At 48.1% G+C, this 19012-nt stretch overlaps 1 protein-coding gene across 4 annotated transcripts in view; it reads left to right on the forward strand.

Moving 5' to 3' along the window:
- The window catches only part of CPEB1 (cytoplasmic polyadenylation element binding protein 1), a 159342-nt gene that overhangs the window by 109531 nt on the left and 30799 nt on the right, over positions 1-19012 (forward strand). For all 4 annotated transcript variants that reach the window (XM_082256525.1, XM_082256526.1, XM_082256527.1 and 1 more), the window contains exons 4-5: positions 4146-4398; positions 14758-14871. In XM_082256525.1, the coding sequence (XP_082112651.1) occupies positions 4146-4398; positions 14758-14871 (367 nt within the window). The remainder of the gene's footprint in view (positions 1-4145; positions 4399-14757; positions 14872-19012) is intronic.

A 19012-nucleotide genomic window follows, 5' to 3' on the forward strand; every position in this document is an offset into this window, starting at 1 on the left:
GAGGTTACACCGGCAGAGGTAGCTGAGACTCGTATTCCTTTTTTGGTACTAGCAAACCTACCAAAATGGTGAAGGGTTTCCCTTGCCCAAATGGGGTCTTCCGTAAACGAGCCCCTGCTATTTCCAAATGCATTGCTAGGCGCTATCATTTTGAGGAATCCCTCATTACAAAGATGGACGGTACCACCTATAGTGGACTCACCAATTTCCAGACTAAATAAAGCCACTGTTATCTCGTTGGATTGACAGAATGGGCCCCACCCATCTCTAGGGTGGGGTGACGTCTTCACCGGTTTTCGGATCCAGGGCTTTCCAGAATCCCGGATAAAGGGGTTCGCAAGGTCATATGGTCGGGATACAAGATCGAGTTTCGATCACTTCCACTGGTGCGATTCTTCCCTTCCAATATTCGACATCCCCGGGTCGCTTAAAAAGCTTTGCGGGGAACAGCTTGATGCAACAAGCAGTGGTAGTTCTCATTCCTTGGAAGAGTTCTAGTCGAACCATAGGCGTGCGCACAGGGTGTGCCGGGCGTGCCCGGGCACACCCTAATCACCTAGGGCACATTAGCATTATCGCTCTGTTTGCCAGTGAGGAGATGGGAAAGATCTCCCTCGGACCTGCTCTGCCATAGAGAAGTGCCACACACTTCTATTTCACTTTGCCAGCAGGGAGAGTAATGTATCGGGGCCATGTACATGTAGGCAAACGCATGCATGTGTATTTAAACTTTGGGGTGCACACCCTAATGCAATAGGCTGCGCGCACCTATGAGTCGAACCTGTTCACAATGCCCAGGAAAAAGGGCTAGGTGCATCCAATTCTGGTCTTGGAAGAGATGGAGTCCATCCATACAGTGGTGGCCTCCCTGCATCAGGGGGATTTCCTGGCGTCCATAGACATTTAGGATGCTTATCTTCATATCCCCATCTTTGCAGGACATCAGCGTTTTCTTTGCTTTTCCCAAAGATCATCCCTGGTTCCCACCAGGAGACTGAACTATCTGGGCCTAATTTTGGATACATCCTTGGCAAGAGTGTCTCTCCAGGCGGAGAAACTCCAGAAGATTCAGTCAATGATTCGGATGTTGCTGTCCGTCAACTGGCTGGGATTGATGGTCGCCTCCTTAGAGGCAGTACCGTTTGCCCAGTCTCATACCCAAATTCTCCAAAGAGGAGATTCTTCTCATATGAAATCGGAATCCCGATTCCCTGGACAATCGGATCCGATTGAGCGAGCAGACCAGGGAGGCTCTGGTCTGGTGGCTTCGGTCTCCAATGCTCAGCCAGGGGAAGTCATTTCTTCTGATAAATTCCAGGTTACCGATAAAGGTGTTGGAACTGAGAGCGATCAGACTTTGTCTGATTTACTGGACCGAGCAGCTCCAGGGCAGTCCGGTTTGGATCCAATCGGACTATGCCACGGTCATGACTTATGTCAATCACCAAGGGGCACCAAGAGTGCCCTGGCGGCCATAGAAGTGGCCAACATTCTTTATTGGGGGAACAGTTGTTCCAGTTCTCTCCGATATGTATCACGGGGGTGGACAGGCAGATTATTTCAGCCGTCAGATTCTGGATCAAGAGGAATAATCTCTTCATCCAGAGGTATTTCACCAGCTGTCCCTTCATTGGGGCACCCCGGATATGGATCTGTTGGCAGGCTGGCTCAACAGGGCTCGCGCCCGCGATCCTCTAGCGGACGCAGCAGACGCGCTGAGCGCCCCGTAGGGGAAGTATCAGCTACTGTATGTCTTCCCCCCCCCCCCCCCCCTCTCAAGTTACTGCTGAGATTTCTCCGCAGGATAGAGGTGGAGGGAACTCCAGTTATCCTGGTAATTCCGGGCTGGCCTCGTCAAGCCGGGTACGCCGACTTGGGCAGGCTAGTCGCAGACGCTCTTTGGAGACTTCTTCTCAGGGAGGATCTGCAGTCTCAAGGACCGATCTTCCATCGTGCTTTACAGTTGCTGGTTTTAACAGCCTGGCCATTGAGACCCAGGTTCTGAAGGACAAGGGGTTGTCAGCTTCAGTTATTCCTACTCTAATTAAAGCAAGGAAAGCGACTTCTAGCAAATTCTATTATGGCACATGGAAGACTTGTATTGCGTGGTGTGAATTGTTGGGATTTCCCCCACGTACCTATTTGGTGACCCGAATTTTGGCTTTTCTGCAAAAGGGGGTTGAGCAGAAACTATTCTTGAGCACTATCAAGGGTCAGGTTTTCAGCGTTAGCAATCTTCTTTCAGAAGCCGCTGGCTACTCATTCTTTGGTGCGGAATTTCATCCAGGGGGTGCGGCACTTAGCTCCGCCAGTGCGCGTGCCCTTACCGCCCTGGGATCTTAATTTGGTTTTGTCGGTTCTGCAGAAACCTCTCTTTTAAAAGATCAGGGAGATTCCCTTGCTTACATTATCCCAGAAGGTGGCCTTCTTGGTGGCTATCACTTCTGCACGCAGGGTGTCAGAACTGGCTGCATTATCATGCCATTCCCCATATCTAGTGGTTCATGGGGATAAGGTAGTTCTTCATCCGAAGCCATCCTTTCTTCCTAGGGTGGTTTCAGATTTTCATCTGAATGAAGATATTGTGCTACCTTCCTTGTGTCCTAAGCCCAATCATCCTCAGGAATGTGCGTTGCATTCCTTGGATGTAGTTCGGGCAATCGGGGTATACCTGAAGACTACGGAATCGTTCCGTAAAACGGATTCACTTTTTGGGATCACGGATGGCCCCAGAAAGGGGTTGCCTGCGTCTGCTGCGACTATCTCCAAATGGATTAGACAGACGGTGGTACAGGCTTATTCTATGTAAGGGTCGGAATCCTCCGTTCCCTGTTAAGGCGCACTCTATTCGGGCGCTCAGTACTTCCTGGGCCTACCGCCATCGGGCGTCAGGGGTCCAGGTTTTCAAGGCGATTACTTGATCGTCGGTTCATACCTTTACAAAATTTTATAAAGTTGATGTGATGGCATCGTCGGATGCCTCATTTTGGCCGCAAGGTTTTGCAGGCCGCAATTTGAGGAGACCATTGGTCTACCTCGAGGGTTTGTTGGGTTTTTTCACTTAGCTCTCATCTTTTTGCTCGATGGGTCCTTGATGATTCTGGTTGGCTCCGGTTGGGCCTTCTGGATTTGATTTCTGTTATCCCACCCCTCATTTGTGGCACTGCTTTGGGACGTCCCGAGTTGTTGTTAATCAACGAGGACTACGTCTGTCAATGAGCGACAGAGAAAAATGGATTTTTGTAAAATCTTACCGTAAAATCCTTTTCTCTAAAGTTCATTGACAGACTTAGTACCCGCCCCTCTGTTTTTGAGTTGGGTTGGGTTAAATTCTCTAAACACTGCTTTGTGACATAACTGATTTGCTGTAGCAGGAAGTGAGAGGATATACCCTCTGGGACTGCCCCTAGGGTGTGGCCAGAACGTTTTCTTTCCTGTCTAGTCCTACTCCTGTAGAGGGCAGTATAACCCGAGTTATTAATCAACGAGGACTACGTCTGTCAATGAGCTTAAGAGAAAAGGATTTTACGGTAAGATTTTACAAAAATCCATTTTTTTGACTTGCCAGCAAAAGCCATTAACTAGAGCACAGGACCTTTCCGTTTAGATTGCTACAAAACTGAGGCTAACTGGGAGGGGTTATAGAAGTGAGTGAATGTTCCTGCAGCTTTTTTGCCAGTGTCCAGTCACATGACAGTAGCTAGATAAAATGACCTTCTTGTAAGCAAACTTCACGAGTGGTCCTGTCTGCTGTCTCTTAACCAACATCCCCTTTTCAAAGGAGCAGGGTGGAAAATCCAACTGCTGTATTCAATCCAATCAGATGCTACTGCTGTTCTGACAGCCGCAATGCCTACGGTTAAAATAAGGTAACAAGATTCCCCCATCGACACTACAGTGTGGATGGCTGCATCTCCTGTTGTGGCTACTGTTTGTGTGGTTTTATTTTTGAGGGGAAGGGGAGAATCGCTTGGCTGTTCTGTACAGCCAGCGTGACATTTAAAGAAGCCGGTGTCCTATACTGTACTCCAGGAACAGATTTTACTTGCACGTTAAAATCCGATTTTGCTGGTGATGACCTGTTGAGTGTTGCTTTCTATAATTTTGAGAACATTCTCTAATTGGCCGTTTGTGGTTCATTCCAGTCTAGTCTGCGGATTTCTCCCCCACTACCATTTCTGCCCCTGGGAGGTGGTGTGTCTCGAGACCCCTTGAAGGTGGGCATTGGCTCAAGGCTGGATCCAGATCATGCTGCTTTAGCAGCTGCAACAGCTTCACCCATTGGGATGTCGAAGAGATGGCCGGGTGCTTCAGTCTGGCCCTCCTGGGACCTTTTGGAATCTGCAGAAGATCCATTTTCCATTGAAAGGGAGGCTCGACTGCATAGACAGGCTGCAGGTAAGAAATGTATGTGCTGTCAATAGTTTTTGGAAAAGCTTTAATTACTAGGGAGCTGAGAAAATCCAGTCTTGGCCCCTGAAACTCAATGTGTAAGAAGTATGTATCCTTTGTCGCTAACTACACTACAGTAGGAGCAAGGAAACTAAATCAGCATAGTCAGGCTTATAGCTCTCTTGGTTGCTTTGTCATAGGTAGCCTAAAATACAGGAGGTTCATGAGTTGGCATAGGCTAGGAACATATTAGACTGACGAAGCCCACTTCAGTGATCTTCAGCTAGTCTACTTCTGTACCTGGTTTTGATATGCAGTTTTTTCAAAATGCCCCTTTAGGTGGTTCACTTTTTTAAATTGTCACTGCCCTTTCTGTAGTAAAGGTTTACTGCTGTATAGTGTTTACACAGTAAAAATATAATTTCTCTTACGTCCTTCGACAGTCCCCGCCACTTCATAATCTTCACTAATGGGGAATTGACCTTTGCTCCGTAGGAGTAGCTAGGCAATAAGATTTGTTAATATAAAAGCTTTTAGCATATCACACCCCTAGGGGGCGGTCCCCTCAGTCAATACCTCCCTGCTTCCTGCATTCTCAACTCAGTTTCTAATGCCTAGCTTAGGAGTAGCTAGCTGTTCCTGTGCTGGGGGTCTCAGCCTTCTATCCTTTTATTTTATTTTGAGTATTTTTCACTTTCTTTTACTAGCTGTTCTTTTTTATCAGCATTAGTTTAGTTTCTTCGGATGAAGATGATCATGCGGAGCTGGGTCTCGGACTGGCCGCCCTGGATCCCAGGGCTCAGGGCCAGGGGTTCCCCAGCCTGCCATCGAGCGTTCAGTCAGGTTTCCCTGGCATATTGAACGACCCATCCCTGTTCGCTGCAGGGATGCTGCCTGTGAGGTGGCTACCTCACCGGACGCCATTTGCGGTTTCGCACCGCAGTTCCACTGCGTCCTGGCTGCGACACTCCCTGTCCTCAGTACAGCGGTTTGGTCGCTGGAGAAGGCTCCCCACGCCATCCGGACTGGTAAGTGCAATTCTATGTGGGGACCTGTCTGTTTTGGGTGTCAGTCTGACTGTGTGACCCTGCATGTCTGTATATGTGCTGAGCTCCCTGTCAGATTCCTGTGAGGAATAGCTGCCCTTCTGTGGGCTGCGGGGGGGGGCTCTCCCGCTCTGTGTACTGCGTGGGTAGACTGGGCTTAGACATGCTGTGCGGCGGCCGCTATTGCGGTCTGCTATTGTTTTTTGCGGCAGAATTGTGGTGATAGGCCCTGTATGGTAGGGCGCGGTGTTTTGGCACCAAACGCCGCCATTTTGGCGGCGATCGATCGTACAGCCACATGTCGGCGCCATTTTCTCATTGCCCAAAAATGCCTCAGCCGAGCGGCCATGTTTGTGTAGCCTGCATAGGCTTTATAGGGCGGTCAGTCATTACATCACTTCCTTTTGCTCTGGGACAGCGATCGGTGGCAGCAGCCTGTGTGGTCTCTCCAGGTTTTTACCTTTCCTTATCCTGTGTTTCCCTGCTCAGTGTTCTTATCCCTGTGGGGGTCGGTACATACTGTAGTGTGCGGTGGGCTGCGCTCGCCGCGGTCTTAAAGGGGCAGTACTCCTTTTTCCTATTGTTGCCGGGGCATGGATTCTCAGGATTGCAAGTTTCCTCCCACCTTGGTGGGGGGCCAAGGGGCTGCTGCTTCCCCCGAGGGGGCTGATCTGGCTGCTATTGTGGCAAACTTGGCTTCTCAGGTGCTGATGGCTGATCGATCTGCAAAACGGCCCAGATTGTCGATTTCCTCTGATTCAGAGGGCGATGGGGCTGCTATGGCTGGAGTGCCCTTCTCAGGGTCTCGTTCATCTCTGGACCTTGGGGGGGTCTGAGGGTGAGGCTGAGGTGAAAGGGGTTGATAATTCTCCCCCTGGCTCGTCTGAAGAGCTTGCACTCATGGATGAGTTGATTACTTCTATCAAGAAAACACTACATCTGCAGGATGAACCGTGTCCTCTTGCTTTGATGTCCTCTTATGGGACGCAAAGGAAACGCAAAGCAGCGCAGGCTTTTCCCTGCCCTGCGGAATTTCAGCGCGCTGTTGATAAGCAATGGCGCAATTTAAAGAAGCCTTTTACTGTGCCCAGTAAGTTCAAACTGCGTTATCCATTTACGCACACCACTGATGAGCGTTGGTGTGTGCCGCCTCAGGTGGATCACGCGGTGGCGGTTTTGAATAAATCTACTGCGATCCCTGCTGAGGATACCCCGGTGTTCCGGGACCCTACGGACAGGAGATTGGAGTCTCTGGCCCGTCATTCTTATACGGTTGCTGGTTCTATGCTGAAGCCTATTTTTGCTTCCATTATGGCAGCCCAAGCTATTGCGGATTGGACGCAGGTGCTCAGGCGCACCCTGGTGACTGACTCTGCTCCACCGACGACATTGGCTATGGTGGATCAAATTCATCAGGGTGTCATGTATTTGTGTGATGCGGACTTGGATTTAGTCCCTTTGGCTGCACGGCTCTCGAGTGTGGTGGTATTGAACCGTCGCCTGATATGGCTGAAATGTTGGTCGGTTGACCAATCATCTCGCAAGACTTTGGCTAAATTGCCTTTTTGGCGAGTCTTTGGATACTCTGATAAAGGGAATTTCCGGGGGTAAGAGCACTCTCTTACCCCAGACTCACAAGAATAAGTTTGTTCGCGGTAAGAATACCTCGTTTAGACCCTCTCAGGGGTCCTTTCGTGCCTTTCGGTCGCAATATAAGGGCAAGCCCTTCAAGGGCCAAGGCTCCCAGAAGTAGCCGTGGACAGGTAAGCAGAAGTCCGGCCAGTCCGGATCCGCTGCCCATGCCAATTCGGCCTGAAGGGGCACCCTCACTCGATTCTGGGGTGGGGGGACATTTGCTCGGTTTTCTTCAACCCTGGCTGGCCCGCATTCGGGACAGGTGGGTTCAGGAAATCGTTCGATCTGGATACAAGATCGAGTTTCTCGGCCGGCGAGCAGATTTTTTCCCTCAAATCTTCAGCTGTCTCCAGAGCGCTTGCAGGATCTGCACCTGGCGGTGCGGGACCTGCGGGCCCAGGAAGTGGTGGTTCTGGTGCCTCATCGGGACAGATTTCGGGGGTTCTATTCCAATCTGTTCACTGTGCCCAGAAAGGAGGGCAAGGTGCGTCCGATTTTGGACTTAAAAGCTCTGAACCGCTTTGTGTGGGTTCGCACGTTCCGCATGGAATGCCTGCGATCGGTGGTGGCTGCCCTGGTTCCGGGGGAATTCATGGCCTCCATCGACCTTGAAGGATGCGTACCTTCATATCCCCATTTTCGAGGGTCACCAGAGGTACCTTCGATTCGCCATTGCGGAGGATCATTACCAATTCGTGGCGTTTACCCTTCGGTCTCGCTTCGACTCCGCGGGTTTTCACCAAGGTGCTTGCGCTGGTCCTGGCTTTACTGAGAGCCCAGGGCATCTCCTGTCTTGGGGTATCTGGACGATATCTTGATTCGGTCTGCGACCAGTCAGGGCCTGGTGAACGACCTGTCCATCACGATGCAGACTCTGCAGGAGTTCGGTTGGACGATAAATTTTCCCAAATCAACGTTGTGTCCGTCGGTTCGTCTTCACTACCTGGGGATGATCCTGGACTCTGCTCAAGCGAAGGTCTTCCTGCCGGAAGACAAGCTCCGGACACTTCAGGACGAAGTCAGGTCCCTCAGGGACAATCAGTGCTCGTCCCTTCGGATGGGTATGAGGTGTCTGGGTTTGATGGTCTCGGCTTTCGAGGCGATTCCCTTCGCCCAGTTTCACACCCGGGATCTTCAGGCAGAGATCCTGGCCAAGTAGGACGGGCGTCCGCAATCTCTGGATCTGCGGATCTCGTTCAGCCGCCTCACCCGAGGGGGTCTTTTGTGGTGGCTCCAGTCCCAGGCGGTGTCGGGGGGGCAAGTCCTTTCGTCCTTTGTCGTGGACGGTGATCACCACTGATGCCAGCCTGTCGGGCTGGGGTGGTGTTCTGGGCGTTCTGTCCGCCCAGGGAACTTGGTCGGAGGAGGAATCCTCCCTTCCGATCAACATTCTGGAATTGCGAGCGATAAATCTCTGCCTTCTGCGTTGGGACGGACAGGCTTCTGGGCCGTCCGGTTCAGGTTCAGACGGACAATGCCACAGCGGTGGCCTACATCAACCACCAAGGGGGCACCAGGAGTGCCTGAGCGGCTCGGGAAGTAGCCGACATTGTCTTGGGCCGAGACGCACGTCCCGGCGATAACGGCAGTTCACATTCCGGGGGTGGAGAACTGGCAGGCGGATTATCTGAGTTGCCAGACCCTGGACCAGGGAGAATGGTCCCTTCACCCGGATGTCTTCCAGATGTTGTGCGCGAAGTGGGGTTCCCCAGATGTGGACCTGTTCGCGTCTCGTCTGAACAACAAGGTGGAAAGGTTCGTGGCAAGAGCGCGCGATCCTCGGGCGGACGCCTCAGACGAGTTAGTGGCGCCCTGGCATCAGTATCGTCTGATGTATGCCTTTCCACCGATTCAGCTGCTGTCCAGGCTCCTTCGCAGGTTATCCTCGGAACCGCACACAGTGATTCTGGACTGGCCTCGCCGGTCTTGGTACGCAGACCTCGTAAATCTGGCAGTCGACGCTCCGTGGCGTCTGCCTCTTCGAGAAGATCTCCGGTCTCAAGGACCGATATTCCATCCTGCTTTACAGTTGCTGGCTTTAACGGCCTGGCTGTTGAAAGCCAGGTCCTGAAGGATAGGGGTCTCTCCCCTGAGGTCATTCCCACTTTGATCAAGGCTAGGAAGGCCTCTTCGGGGAAGATTTACTACCGTACTTGGAAGGCGTATTTTGCCTGGTGTGAGTCCAGGGGGTACTCCCCTCGCTCATACTCGGTATCGAGAGTGTTGGCCTTCCTTCAAACGGGCGTGGACCAGCGTTTGGCGTTGGCCACGATTAAGGGTCAGATTTCTGCGCTGGCCGTTCTCTTTCAACGCCCTGTGGCGTCTAATTCTTTGGTTAGCACCTTTGTTCAAGGGGTGCGGCACTTGGCCCCTCGGAGGGATCCTTTACCTCCATGGGACTTGAACCTTGTTCTGTCCGTGTTACAGCATGCTCCCTTTGAGAAGATCAGGGATATTTCATTGTCTCTGTTGTCCAAGAAGGTTGCCTTTTTGGTAGCGATCACTTCGGCTCGTAGGGTGTCGGAGCTGGCGGCCTTGTCCTGCAGCTCTCCCTACTTAGTGATTCATTTGAATAAGGTGGTCTTACGACCTAACCCCCCTTTTCTTCCAAAGAGGATCTCGGAATTTCACCTCAATGAGGACATTGTCTTGCCTTCGCTTTGCGCGAAGCCTAAGCATCCAAAGGAGGTGGCTTTGTATTCCTTGGATGTTGTTCGGGCGATCAGGGTTTACCTGTCATCGACTAAATCCTTTCGCAAGTCTGATTCTCTGTTCTTCCAGAGGGCTCTCGGAAGGGCATGGCAGCGTCGGCTGCGACCATCGCCAAATGGATCAGACAGACCATTGTGCAAGCCTATGCTTTGAAGGGGAAGGTTCCTCCTTTCCCTGTGAAGGCGCACTCTACCAGGTCTCTGAGTACGTCTTGGGCCTATCGTCATCAGGCTTCTGTGGCCCAGGTGTGTAAGGCGGCGACTTGGTCGTCCATTCACACCTTCTCCAAATTTTACAAAGTGGATGTTCAGGCATCGGCAGATGCTTCCTTTGGCCGTAAAGTTATTAGTGCGGCAGTGCCTTAGGGTCCCTTGTTTGGGCCCTTGGCTGTTGGGGTGTTTTACCCCTGGGTTACTTGTTCTTTCCTGGGTTGTTGCTCCTGTTGAGCACGTTTTTTCCTGTTGCCCAGTTGGTTCTCTTGGTAAGGTTCCTTTCTCTGCTGTGGGTACTGCGTTGCTTTAGGCGCGGCTGCGTTTTTCCCACCCCTCATGTCTACACTGCTCTGGGACGTCCCCATTAGTGAAGATTATGAAGTGGCGGTGACTGTCGGAGGACGTAAGAGAAAACGGAATTTTTGTAAAATCTTACCGTAAAATTCCTTTCTCGGAGTCCTCCGACAGTCGCCGCCCCCGCCCCTCTTTGGGGTTTGTTTATGTACTCTACTGCTATGCTACTGAAACTGAGTTGAGAATGCAGGAAGCAGGGAGGTATTGACTGAGGGGACTGCCCCCTAGGGGTGTGATATGCTAAAAGCTTTTATATTAACAAATCTTGTTGCCTAGCTACTCCTACGGAGCAAAGGTCAATACCCCATTAGTGAAGATTATGAAGTGGCGGCGACTGTCGGAGGACTCAGAGAAAGGAATTTTACGGTAAGATTTTACAAAAATTCCGTTATTGCATGTAAATGTGATTTGTGTGTTTTTTTTGTTTTTTCCCCATGTGGTAGCATTGGATCGGTCCCGGCATGAAGTCAATGGAACAAAACTTGTGTAGGAGTTCAGAGTTTAGTTAGCTCAGTTTAAATCACTAGGGCTGCAGCTAACATTTTGCTGAATCCGATAACTAAAACTAAAGTGTGGTGTATATATAAAGCTTTAAAAGGACCATTTTATTCTTGAACATCTATATGCAGTGGTAAATCTAAATAACCAGCTATATGGTTAATCACTTCAATACAGGGCCCTTTCACCCCCTTCCTGCCCAGGCCAATTTTCAGCTTTCAACGCTCACTTTGAATGACAAATGCGTGGTCATGCTACACTGTACAAATGACATTTTTATAATTTTTTTTCACACAAATGGAGCTTTCTTTTGGTGGTATTTACTGACGGGCGGCGGTTGGGGGGACTTATGGGCACGTTTTACTTTACAATGATCAGTGCCCTTATTACCTGTCCTAAGCTCCCCTTTGAGGAGTTGCTGATCGGCTCGTCTCTCCACACACTTGACAGTGGTACTTGGCACTTCCTCATTTACATGTGACCGGCTGTGACTGGACACAGCCGATCACATCACATGGGTAAAGAGCCATGTCATTGGCTCTTTACCAAGATCAGGGTCGCGCCGTGTTCTAGCAACATGGTGCGGCCACGGTCGCCGCATTGCATGCCCCCATGAGGGAGGCCATTCTGGTGCACAGTCATGATGGCCTCCCAGAACGAGAGCCGCACCGCTCTGCTGTCATTTGACAGTGGGCGGCGGCAAGTGGTTAAGGAACAAAAGATTGAAACCACTCAGAATTACAGAAGATGTATATGCTCTATCCACTTAGTGTTAACCAAGCAATTGAGCAGGTGTACCTAATTTAATTGGCCAATCACATGGCAGCAACTTAATGCATTTAGGCATCTAGATGTGGTGAAAACTAGCTGAAGTTCAAACCGAGCATCAGAAAGGGGAAGAAAGGGGATTTAAGTGACTTTGAACGTGGTGTTGCTGCCAGTCGCGCTGATCAGAGTATTTCAAACTGCTGACCTGCTAGGATTTTCACATACAACCATCTCTAGGGTTAACAAATAATGCTTTGAAAAAGAGAATATCCAATGAGCAGCAGTTGTGTGGACGAAAATGCCTTGTCAGAAAAGAATGGGCAAACTGGTTTGAGATGGAAGGAAGGGCAGCAGTACCTCAACCATTCATTGCAGCTGTGGAATGCAGAACACGATCTCTGAGCGCACAGCACATTGAACCTTCAAGCAGATGGGCTACAGCAGCAAAAGACCACACCAGGTGCCATGCCTGCCAGCTAAGAAAAGGAAACGGAGGCTACAATTTGCACAGGCTCACTAAAATTGGACAATAGAAGAATGGAAAAAACGTTGCCTGGTCTGAGTCGATTTCATCTGCAGCATTCAGATGGTAGTGTCAAAATTTTGCATTAACATAAAAAAGCATGGATTCATTCTGCATTGTATCAACAGTTCAGGATGGTGGGGGATATTTTCTTGGCACACTTTGGTCCCCTTAGTTACCAATTGAGCATCGTTTAAATGCCATGGCTTACCTGAGTATTGTTGCTGACCATGTCTATCTCTTTATGGTTGGTTCCAGCAGGATAATGCACCATGTCACAAAGCTCAAATCTCAAACTGGCTTCTTGAACATGACAAGGAGTTCACTGTACTCCAATGGCCTCTACAGTCACCAGATCTTAATCCAATAGAGCACCTCTGGTATGTAATGGAATGCGATTTACATCTGAGGAATGTTTCCAACACCTTTTTGTATCTGCCATGAAGAATTAGTTTTTACCCAAAAAAAATCCTGTTCCTTTAAAGCATGTTATACAGCACAGTGCTTGTGCTGTGGAAAAAAAATTGGACCCCTGTAACACCAAAAAAAAAAAAACCTGATCCGTCCAGTTTCTGCCCTCCTCCCTTTACACTGACCACGGTGTATCATGGCTTCTGAGCCCTGACACCGTGGTCAGTGTACATGTCTCCGTCATCCACAGCCCTGCACTGTCCCCTTTCCCCCCTCTTCTCTCCTGCTGCTCCCATAGTTTTAAAATTTATCTAATCCACTCTGTAATATACACTAACTGCCCCTGTGCCTGTTAGAGAAAAAAATATGCAGTCTGTACCTAAATCCATGTGGCTCCCGGCGATCACGTGACCCCTTGGCTCTCTTCCTCCTCCCTGGCTGATAGCTGCAGTGCTCTGGCCCACCCACTGGAGCTGTCTGCGGGTCAGGAGAGATCAGAGGAGTCAGCTGAGTGCCAGGAGATGCTCGGATTTAGTTACCAATCTGCATATTTTTTAACACGGGCACATGAGCACTTGGTGTTACAGCGGGGATTATTTTATATAAGTGGTTTAACCACTTAAGGCAGCTCCTGAACGCAAAAGGGTGTCCAACCTGGTACTAGCAAGGTGTAACAAAGTGGTGTGTGTGGAATCTGCTGCATATCACTCGGAAAGCAAAGTTTAAAAAAATAAATTAAAGACCAATTTTTTTTTCTTTTTTTTGATTCAAAGAAATTCTGATCAGTCTTTATGTACAATATTCAACCTCCTAATGGTATATAAATCTCTTCTCCTCTTGGAGTGGATTAGTTATACAGTATATTGGTTTGTAAACATGTAGCTGGTTATTTTACATTTTCCACTGCATATAAATGTTTAAGAATACTTTTCTATAATTAAATTATACACCATACATTTTTTTTTTTTTTTGAGGTTTTAGTTCAATCTAAACAATTGGCCAACTAATTGATTTATGAAAACACAGGTGATGCTGAGAATGAACACAGGTGAGTCTTTGCAGTTTCCTTTAGGGCTCTTTCACACACTCCGTCCGCTGGACGGAGTCAGTTTTTCTCAGCGGGGGATCGGCGGCTCCGTGTCTCCGTGCTGTCTCCGTGCTGTGTGCGGAGACACAGCTGACAGTTCCCCATGCATCTCTATGGGGGAAATCGGATGTCAACGGACCGTCAGTCCGTTCTCACCCGATCCCATCCGATCCGCTGGACTAATGGAAAATAGGGTTTCCATCCGTCCAGATTTGACGGATCGGGTCGGATGTCAGCGGACATGTCTCCGCTGACATCCGATGCCCCATAGGAATGCATGGGGGGACCGTTCAGATCCGCCAAAAAAACGGACAGGCGGATCTGAACGGTCCGCCTGTGTGAAAGGGGCCTTAAGCTCCCAAAATAAACTTGTGGTAAGGTTCCAATGACTGTTTTAATGCAAGATTTCCAGATTCAATCATGCCTCGTTTTTTTCCAAGCTATAGAACATAGTATTGGGAAGTGATGAGCTTGGCTAACTGAGGGGGAAACTGCAAAGAAAATACAGAAATAGTCTGAGCAGTGATGGCGAACCTTGGCACCCCAGATGTTTTGGGACTAATTTCCCATGATGCTTCTGTACGCTGCAGTATAGTTGAGCATCATGAGAATGTAGTTCCAAAATATCTGGGGTGCCAAGGTTTGCCATAAATGGTCTAGAGAATAGGATGTCTGTTGTAGAAATTTTTTGGAGGTTGGCTGCTTGCTTTAAAAATGTTTTCTTTCGTTTTTTTTTATATATAGTTTGGATTTTTTGGTATAAAAAGATATAAAGCAAACTTTTGGAATGAGCAGACTGATGGTTTCAGCTAGCAAAGAATGCTGATGGCTTCCTTTTTTTAGCAAAGGAATGAGGGAGAGCTGAGGCGTGATGCACCAGGAGCATTGGGGTGCATGGCTGTTCAGTGAGACCAGATGGCAGAGTTGCTTTACAGCATGGTTGGCACTGTTGCCATGTAACTGTTCTAGAACAGTGAATATTTATCCCCATTACACTAGTTGCATGTATGTAAGTCAAAAGCTCATTATTGAATTCTGTCCATACCCATAAGTTTTTTTTTTTTTAGCACTAATTTTTTTAGCACAAGCTAATAATGCCATATCTGTTGATTTTATCAGCTGTAAATGAAGCAACTTGCACATGGAGTGGACAGCTGCCTCCCCGGAACTACAAAAATCCAGTTTATTCCTGCAAGGTATTTCTAGGTGGCGTTCCCTGGGATATCACAGAAAGTGAGTACCAAATCTTTCCACTTCTATTCTTAGTGCATGCAGGCTTTTTTGTTTGTTTCCAGACTTCAGGTTTCCATATTTGTAGCTGTAACCCTTTTGCGGCCAAAGCAAATTTTCGTTTTGTACAAGTTGTGTAGCGTCTTGTCTCAAAAGGTGTTTATAAACATCCTGGTATTCAAGGGGTTACAGCAAGCCCACAGCTGTGTCTGTGCCTATGAGCTTTGTAACCATTTTATCTACAGCCAGTGATGGGCTTTCAGATACAAGTGATCAAGATGGCCACCTTATCACCCTTAAGGCTCATGCACACTGCAGCTCAAAGCTGCTTTTACAGGTATTTGAGCTTTTGGTTTATATTTTTATTTCAGCTTTAAGAAGCTGGTGTTTTTTGGGCTCTTTTGCACGTTTTTATTGAGCTTTGAGCATAAGCGTTTCAGAAACCCTCCCCTCAGCTCATTTTTTTTTTTTCCTTGGGGGGGCATGGGGTTCTGCTTGTGAGAGCAATATGCCTGTAAACTTCTGAAAAGCCATAGTGTGCATGGACACATTAGCTAACAAGGAGTTTTCAGGCAGAAAAGAGCTAGAAATCCTGTAGGAGCAGCTTCTTTGTGATGCATGAGCCCTTACAGTGCTGTAGAGGTGCTGGTGCCTACAGTGGCTTCTGGGTTTTTATGTTCTCCAGGGAGCTTGGAAGCACAGGAAAATGTAAGGCTTCATGTACACCCTGCCTATATTTGCAGTGGCACAATCGCGCCGTGATCCATCCATTAACAAATGAAAATGTAAGGGAGAGACGTTTACCCACAAACTTGGTTTTCCTTGGGGCTTTGCTTGCTGGGAGCAGAAACACTCCCTGGCTTTACAGGCAAGGTTAGGAGGGTGGCATGCTTAGGTTGGTTCAGCATTACATGCCTCAGGCCACCGTTCAGAGCGTGGTGAAGCGTTTCAGGCCACCGTATTAGATTTGTTTACTCAGGAGTATATAAGGAGTTTGGAATTTCGCATTACAATTTAACTTAACCCATTTGATTTTAGTAGACTAAACTAAATCTACATTGGATGCCAAAATGAACACTGCCTGTCACTTGACTATACCATCACATAGTGAATGTGCGATCGCAATAAAATCAATGAAGAGTTACGTTTTAGAAGCACCCTCTTGAGACACCCCAATGCAAAAAAGTGCATTGTACGTAAACCTAAATTGTGCTCTGCATGTGAGGTATTGGTGTTCTGAATGAGAGCAATGATTCTAGGGCCCCAATGGTTAAAGTATAGTGTAAGTAAAGACACATTTTTAGATTGCGTGTAGAGGGATTAGAAAACCTGTACATTTTTATTGCAGTCTGTCACTTTCCATTAGGAAGATTCACCGGCTCCATCTTATCCAGTTTAGTTTGAAAATAAAAATCCCACATTTTGGACACCAGAACAGTAGTCTTTCATTGGGGACACTAGTTCTAGCGACAATCCAGAATTCCCTCACTTTTGCCCTTACTTTTGGAGCAATTTCCTCACTTAATTTAGCTAATGGATAGAAGATGAAGGGAGGTGTCCCCAAACGCAAATAGCACGAAACTGACCGGGGTTATAACCCTCTTGCAGTAAATTCTTAAATTTGGGTGGGATTTTTTTAGGCACCAAAACCAACCAATCTTTTTGATGCAATGCATTTAAACCGATATATCAAGCGATACATCTGGTTAAAATCTGAGCACTATTTTTGTAGTCATGACAAATCATGGCATTTACAACAGTTTTTTGTATAGAGCATAGAGGACTGATGCATTTCGCCTTCATCGGGGAACAAACATGTTGACGTCTAAAATACACATGAGCAAAGAAGTACACACATTGCATGAAATAAAAAAGGTGCGTATAAGAGCCACAGCCCACATAAACACTAGCAGCGCTAAAAACAGCCTCTGACGAGGTTGAGGGTATATGGCAAAATAAAATGAGCCTATCAAAATAATGGATGTTATAAAGCCAAAAAGTTCATAAGTCCATGATAATCTCAGGGTGAAGTCACATGAAAGATTGGTTGCATAGGAAACTCGTTGTGTAGTGGAAAAACAAGACTTCTTTGTAGATCACTCTGCAACCACCATATCCTTCACCTCACCACTGTGCTCCCCCCCCCTTGAGAGTGAACACGTACCCTTAACGCTAGGGTGTAGCGCTTTATTCAACAAGTGATCCTCCACTCCCGGATGGCGATCCCCTCAGGATTCCACTCCAACCAGTAGAGATATAGACAGCACCTTCTCCTCTCCTCTCACATAAAAGGGGAACAATAGGGACCCATAGCGTAATATGTACAAACAAGGCTTTATTGAAAAGTTAAAATCACACTCGCATGGAATCGGATGTAGTTAAGCAAACATATCCAAGGCACAAGACCCGGTCCTCCCGCTGCTAACGTTGTCCCCACTGAGCCACACGGTACGGGTGATCCAGCCACCTGATCGCGATGTTGCCCGGACTCAATTGGCGTTATAGCTGGGGATCCTCTGGGATGTCCTTGGTGTAAACAGAATAGCCGCGTGCTCACGCACTGACGCGTTTCGTCGGCACTGGACTTCTACTGAGGGCGTGAGCACGCGGCATCATCACCTCATCTTTATACCCTTTTGGGAGGGGGGGTGATGTTGAACACTGGGCGGGGTCCTCCCCCACGTGGGCGGCCGGAAGTTAGTCCGCCGCCAAAAAAAACACCATCTGCGCTGGCGGCCGGAAGCTACTTCGCCGCTGGTCTCCAGGTCCGCTCACCCGGACATTGGAGACACCGGAAGCGACGTTTGCAAACTCAGCCTTTCCCTGTGTCCGCCTATCCGGACATCAGAGAAACCGGAAATGACCTCGCGCATCCCGCCCTGCCCTCGAGGCAGGAAACAGGAAGTGGAGCTTGCAGCCGTCTTGTTCTCGAGGCCGGAAGTGGAGCTCGCAGCCACCACGTCCGACCCCACACACACCGGGACAACGTCACCCCCCGCATGTATACAATGCGAACACCTAAATGTATTAGGCCGCATCTAGGTCCTGCCTCCGCCGCAACCACAGCACTCACTAAGGCCGGCTTCATGACCGTCCCTGCGGCCAGTGGGGACATCGCCTGTATACATATATTCCCTCATTTAATCCCCAACATTGAATGTAATTAACACATGCTTAAATGCACACATCAGATATCTCATAACGGATACAAAACTAAAAGGATATGGGTATAATTAACACATGCTTAAAATGTACACATCAGATATTCTATAACAGATACGAAACTAGAAGAATAGTTACACTCAGATTCCCACCAAGAACCTGCTATTGCCCGCCAGGCTTTACCACATGGGTGTTATATATAAATCATTGTAGGGATAGTATATAGAGCTGATCCTGAAATTCCCTTAGTCTGATCCTGAAATTCCCTTAGTTCTCTCAATAGTTTCCTAAAAACTGATCACTGCATGAAACGATATTATATACTCTACCCCATATACTGGGGATATCGCCTTATATTGGTGCTCCCCTAGGGAGCACCAATCAGACCGCATGTGCCAATATCTAAAACAGGGCTCACTGACTAGAGTTACAAAATTTGAGTAATTGATATGTCAGACCAACTAGGTCCTATTATCACCTATCATTCTCGATTTATAGGACTCCACATGTGGTGACGCACTATAAATAAATGAACTAAAACGGCCATCCAAGTGGCCTGACTAACCACTATTTAAAACTTCATAACCAGATAAAATGGATAAAACCATATAGATTCATATAGACCTACTGGCATCAACTTGATAAAGGATATATCGTTCAATGCTACAACTATAGAAGCTCAAATGGGACCTACCCTTCAAGTGCCCACAAGCTATTGGACATACAGTGCTGATAAACCAGGAGAAAAAAAAGAGGAATACTATAGAAATAATAGTGATACTTTTAGGGACAAAAAAGTTCAGATTACAAGATGTCTAGTACTGATCCTTCTGGGCTAGTAATCGCTGATGAAGCAGTTGAAATCCAACTCCACGTTCATACCATTAGGGGCTAATGCGTTGGTTTGGTAAATCCAGAAGGTTTCTTTTAGAGAGCTCCCTGACTCTGTTGGAGCCCCTCCATACCTGTTCCACTTTCTCGA

Source organism: Pelophylax lessonae, assembly GCF_965119305.1.
Source record: "Pelophylax lessonae genome assembly, chromosome: 4".
Lineage (NCBI taxonomy): Eukaryota > Metazoa > Chordata > Amphibia > Anura > Ranidae > Pelophylax > Pelophylax lessonae.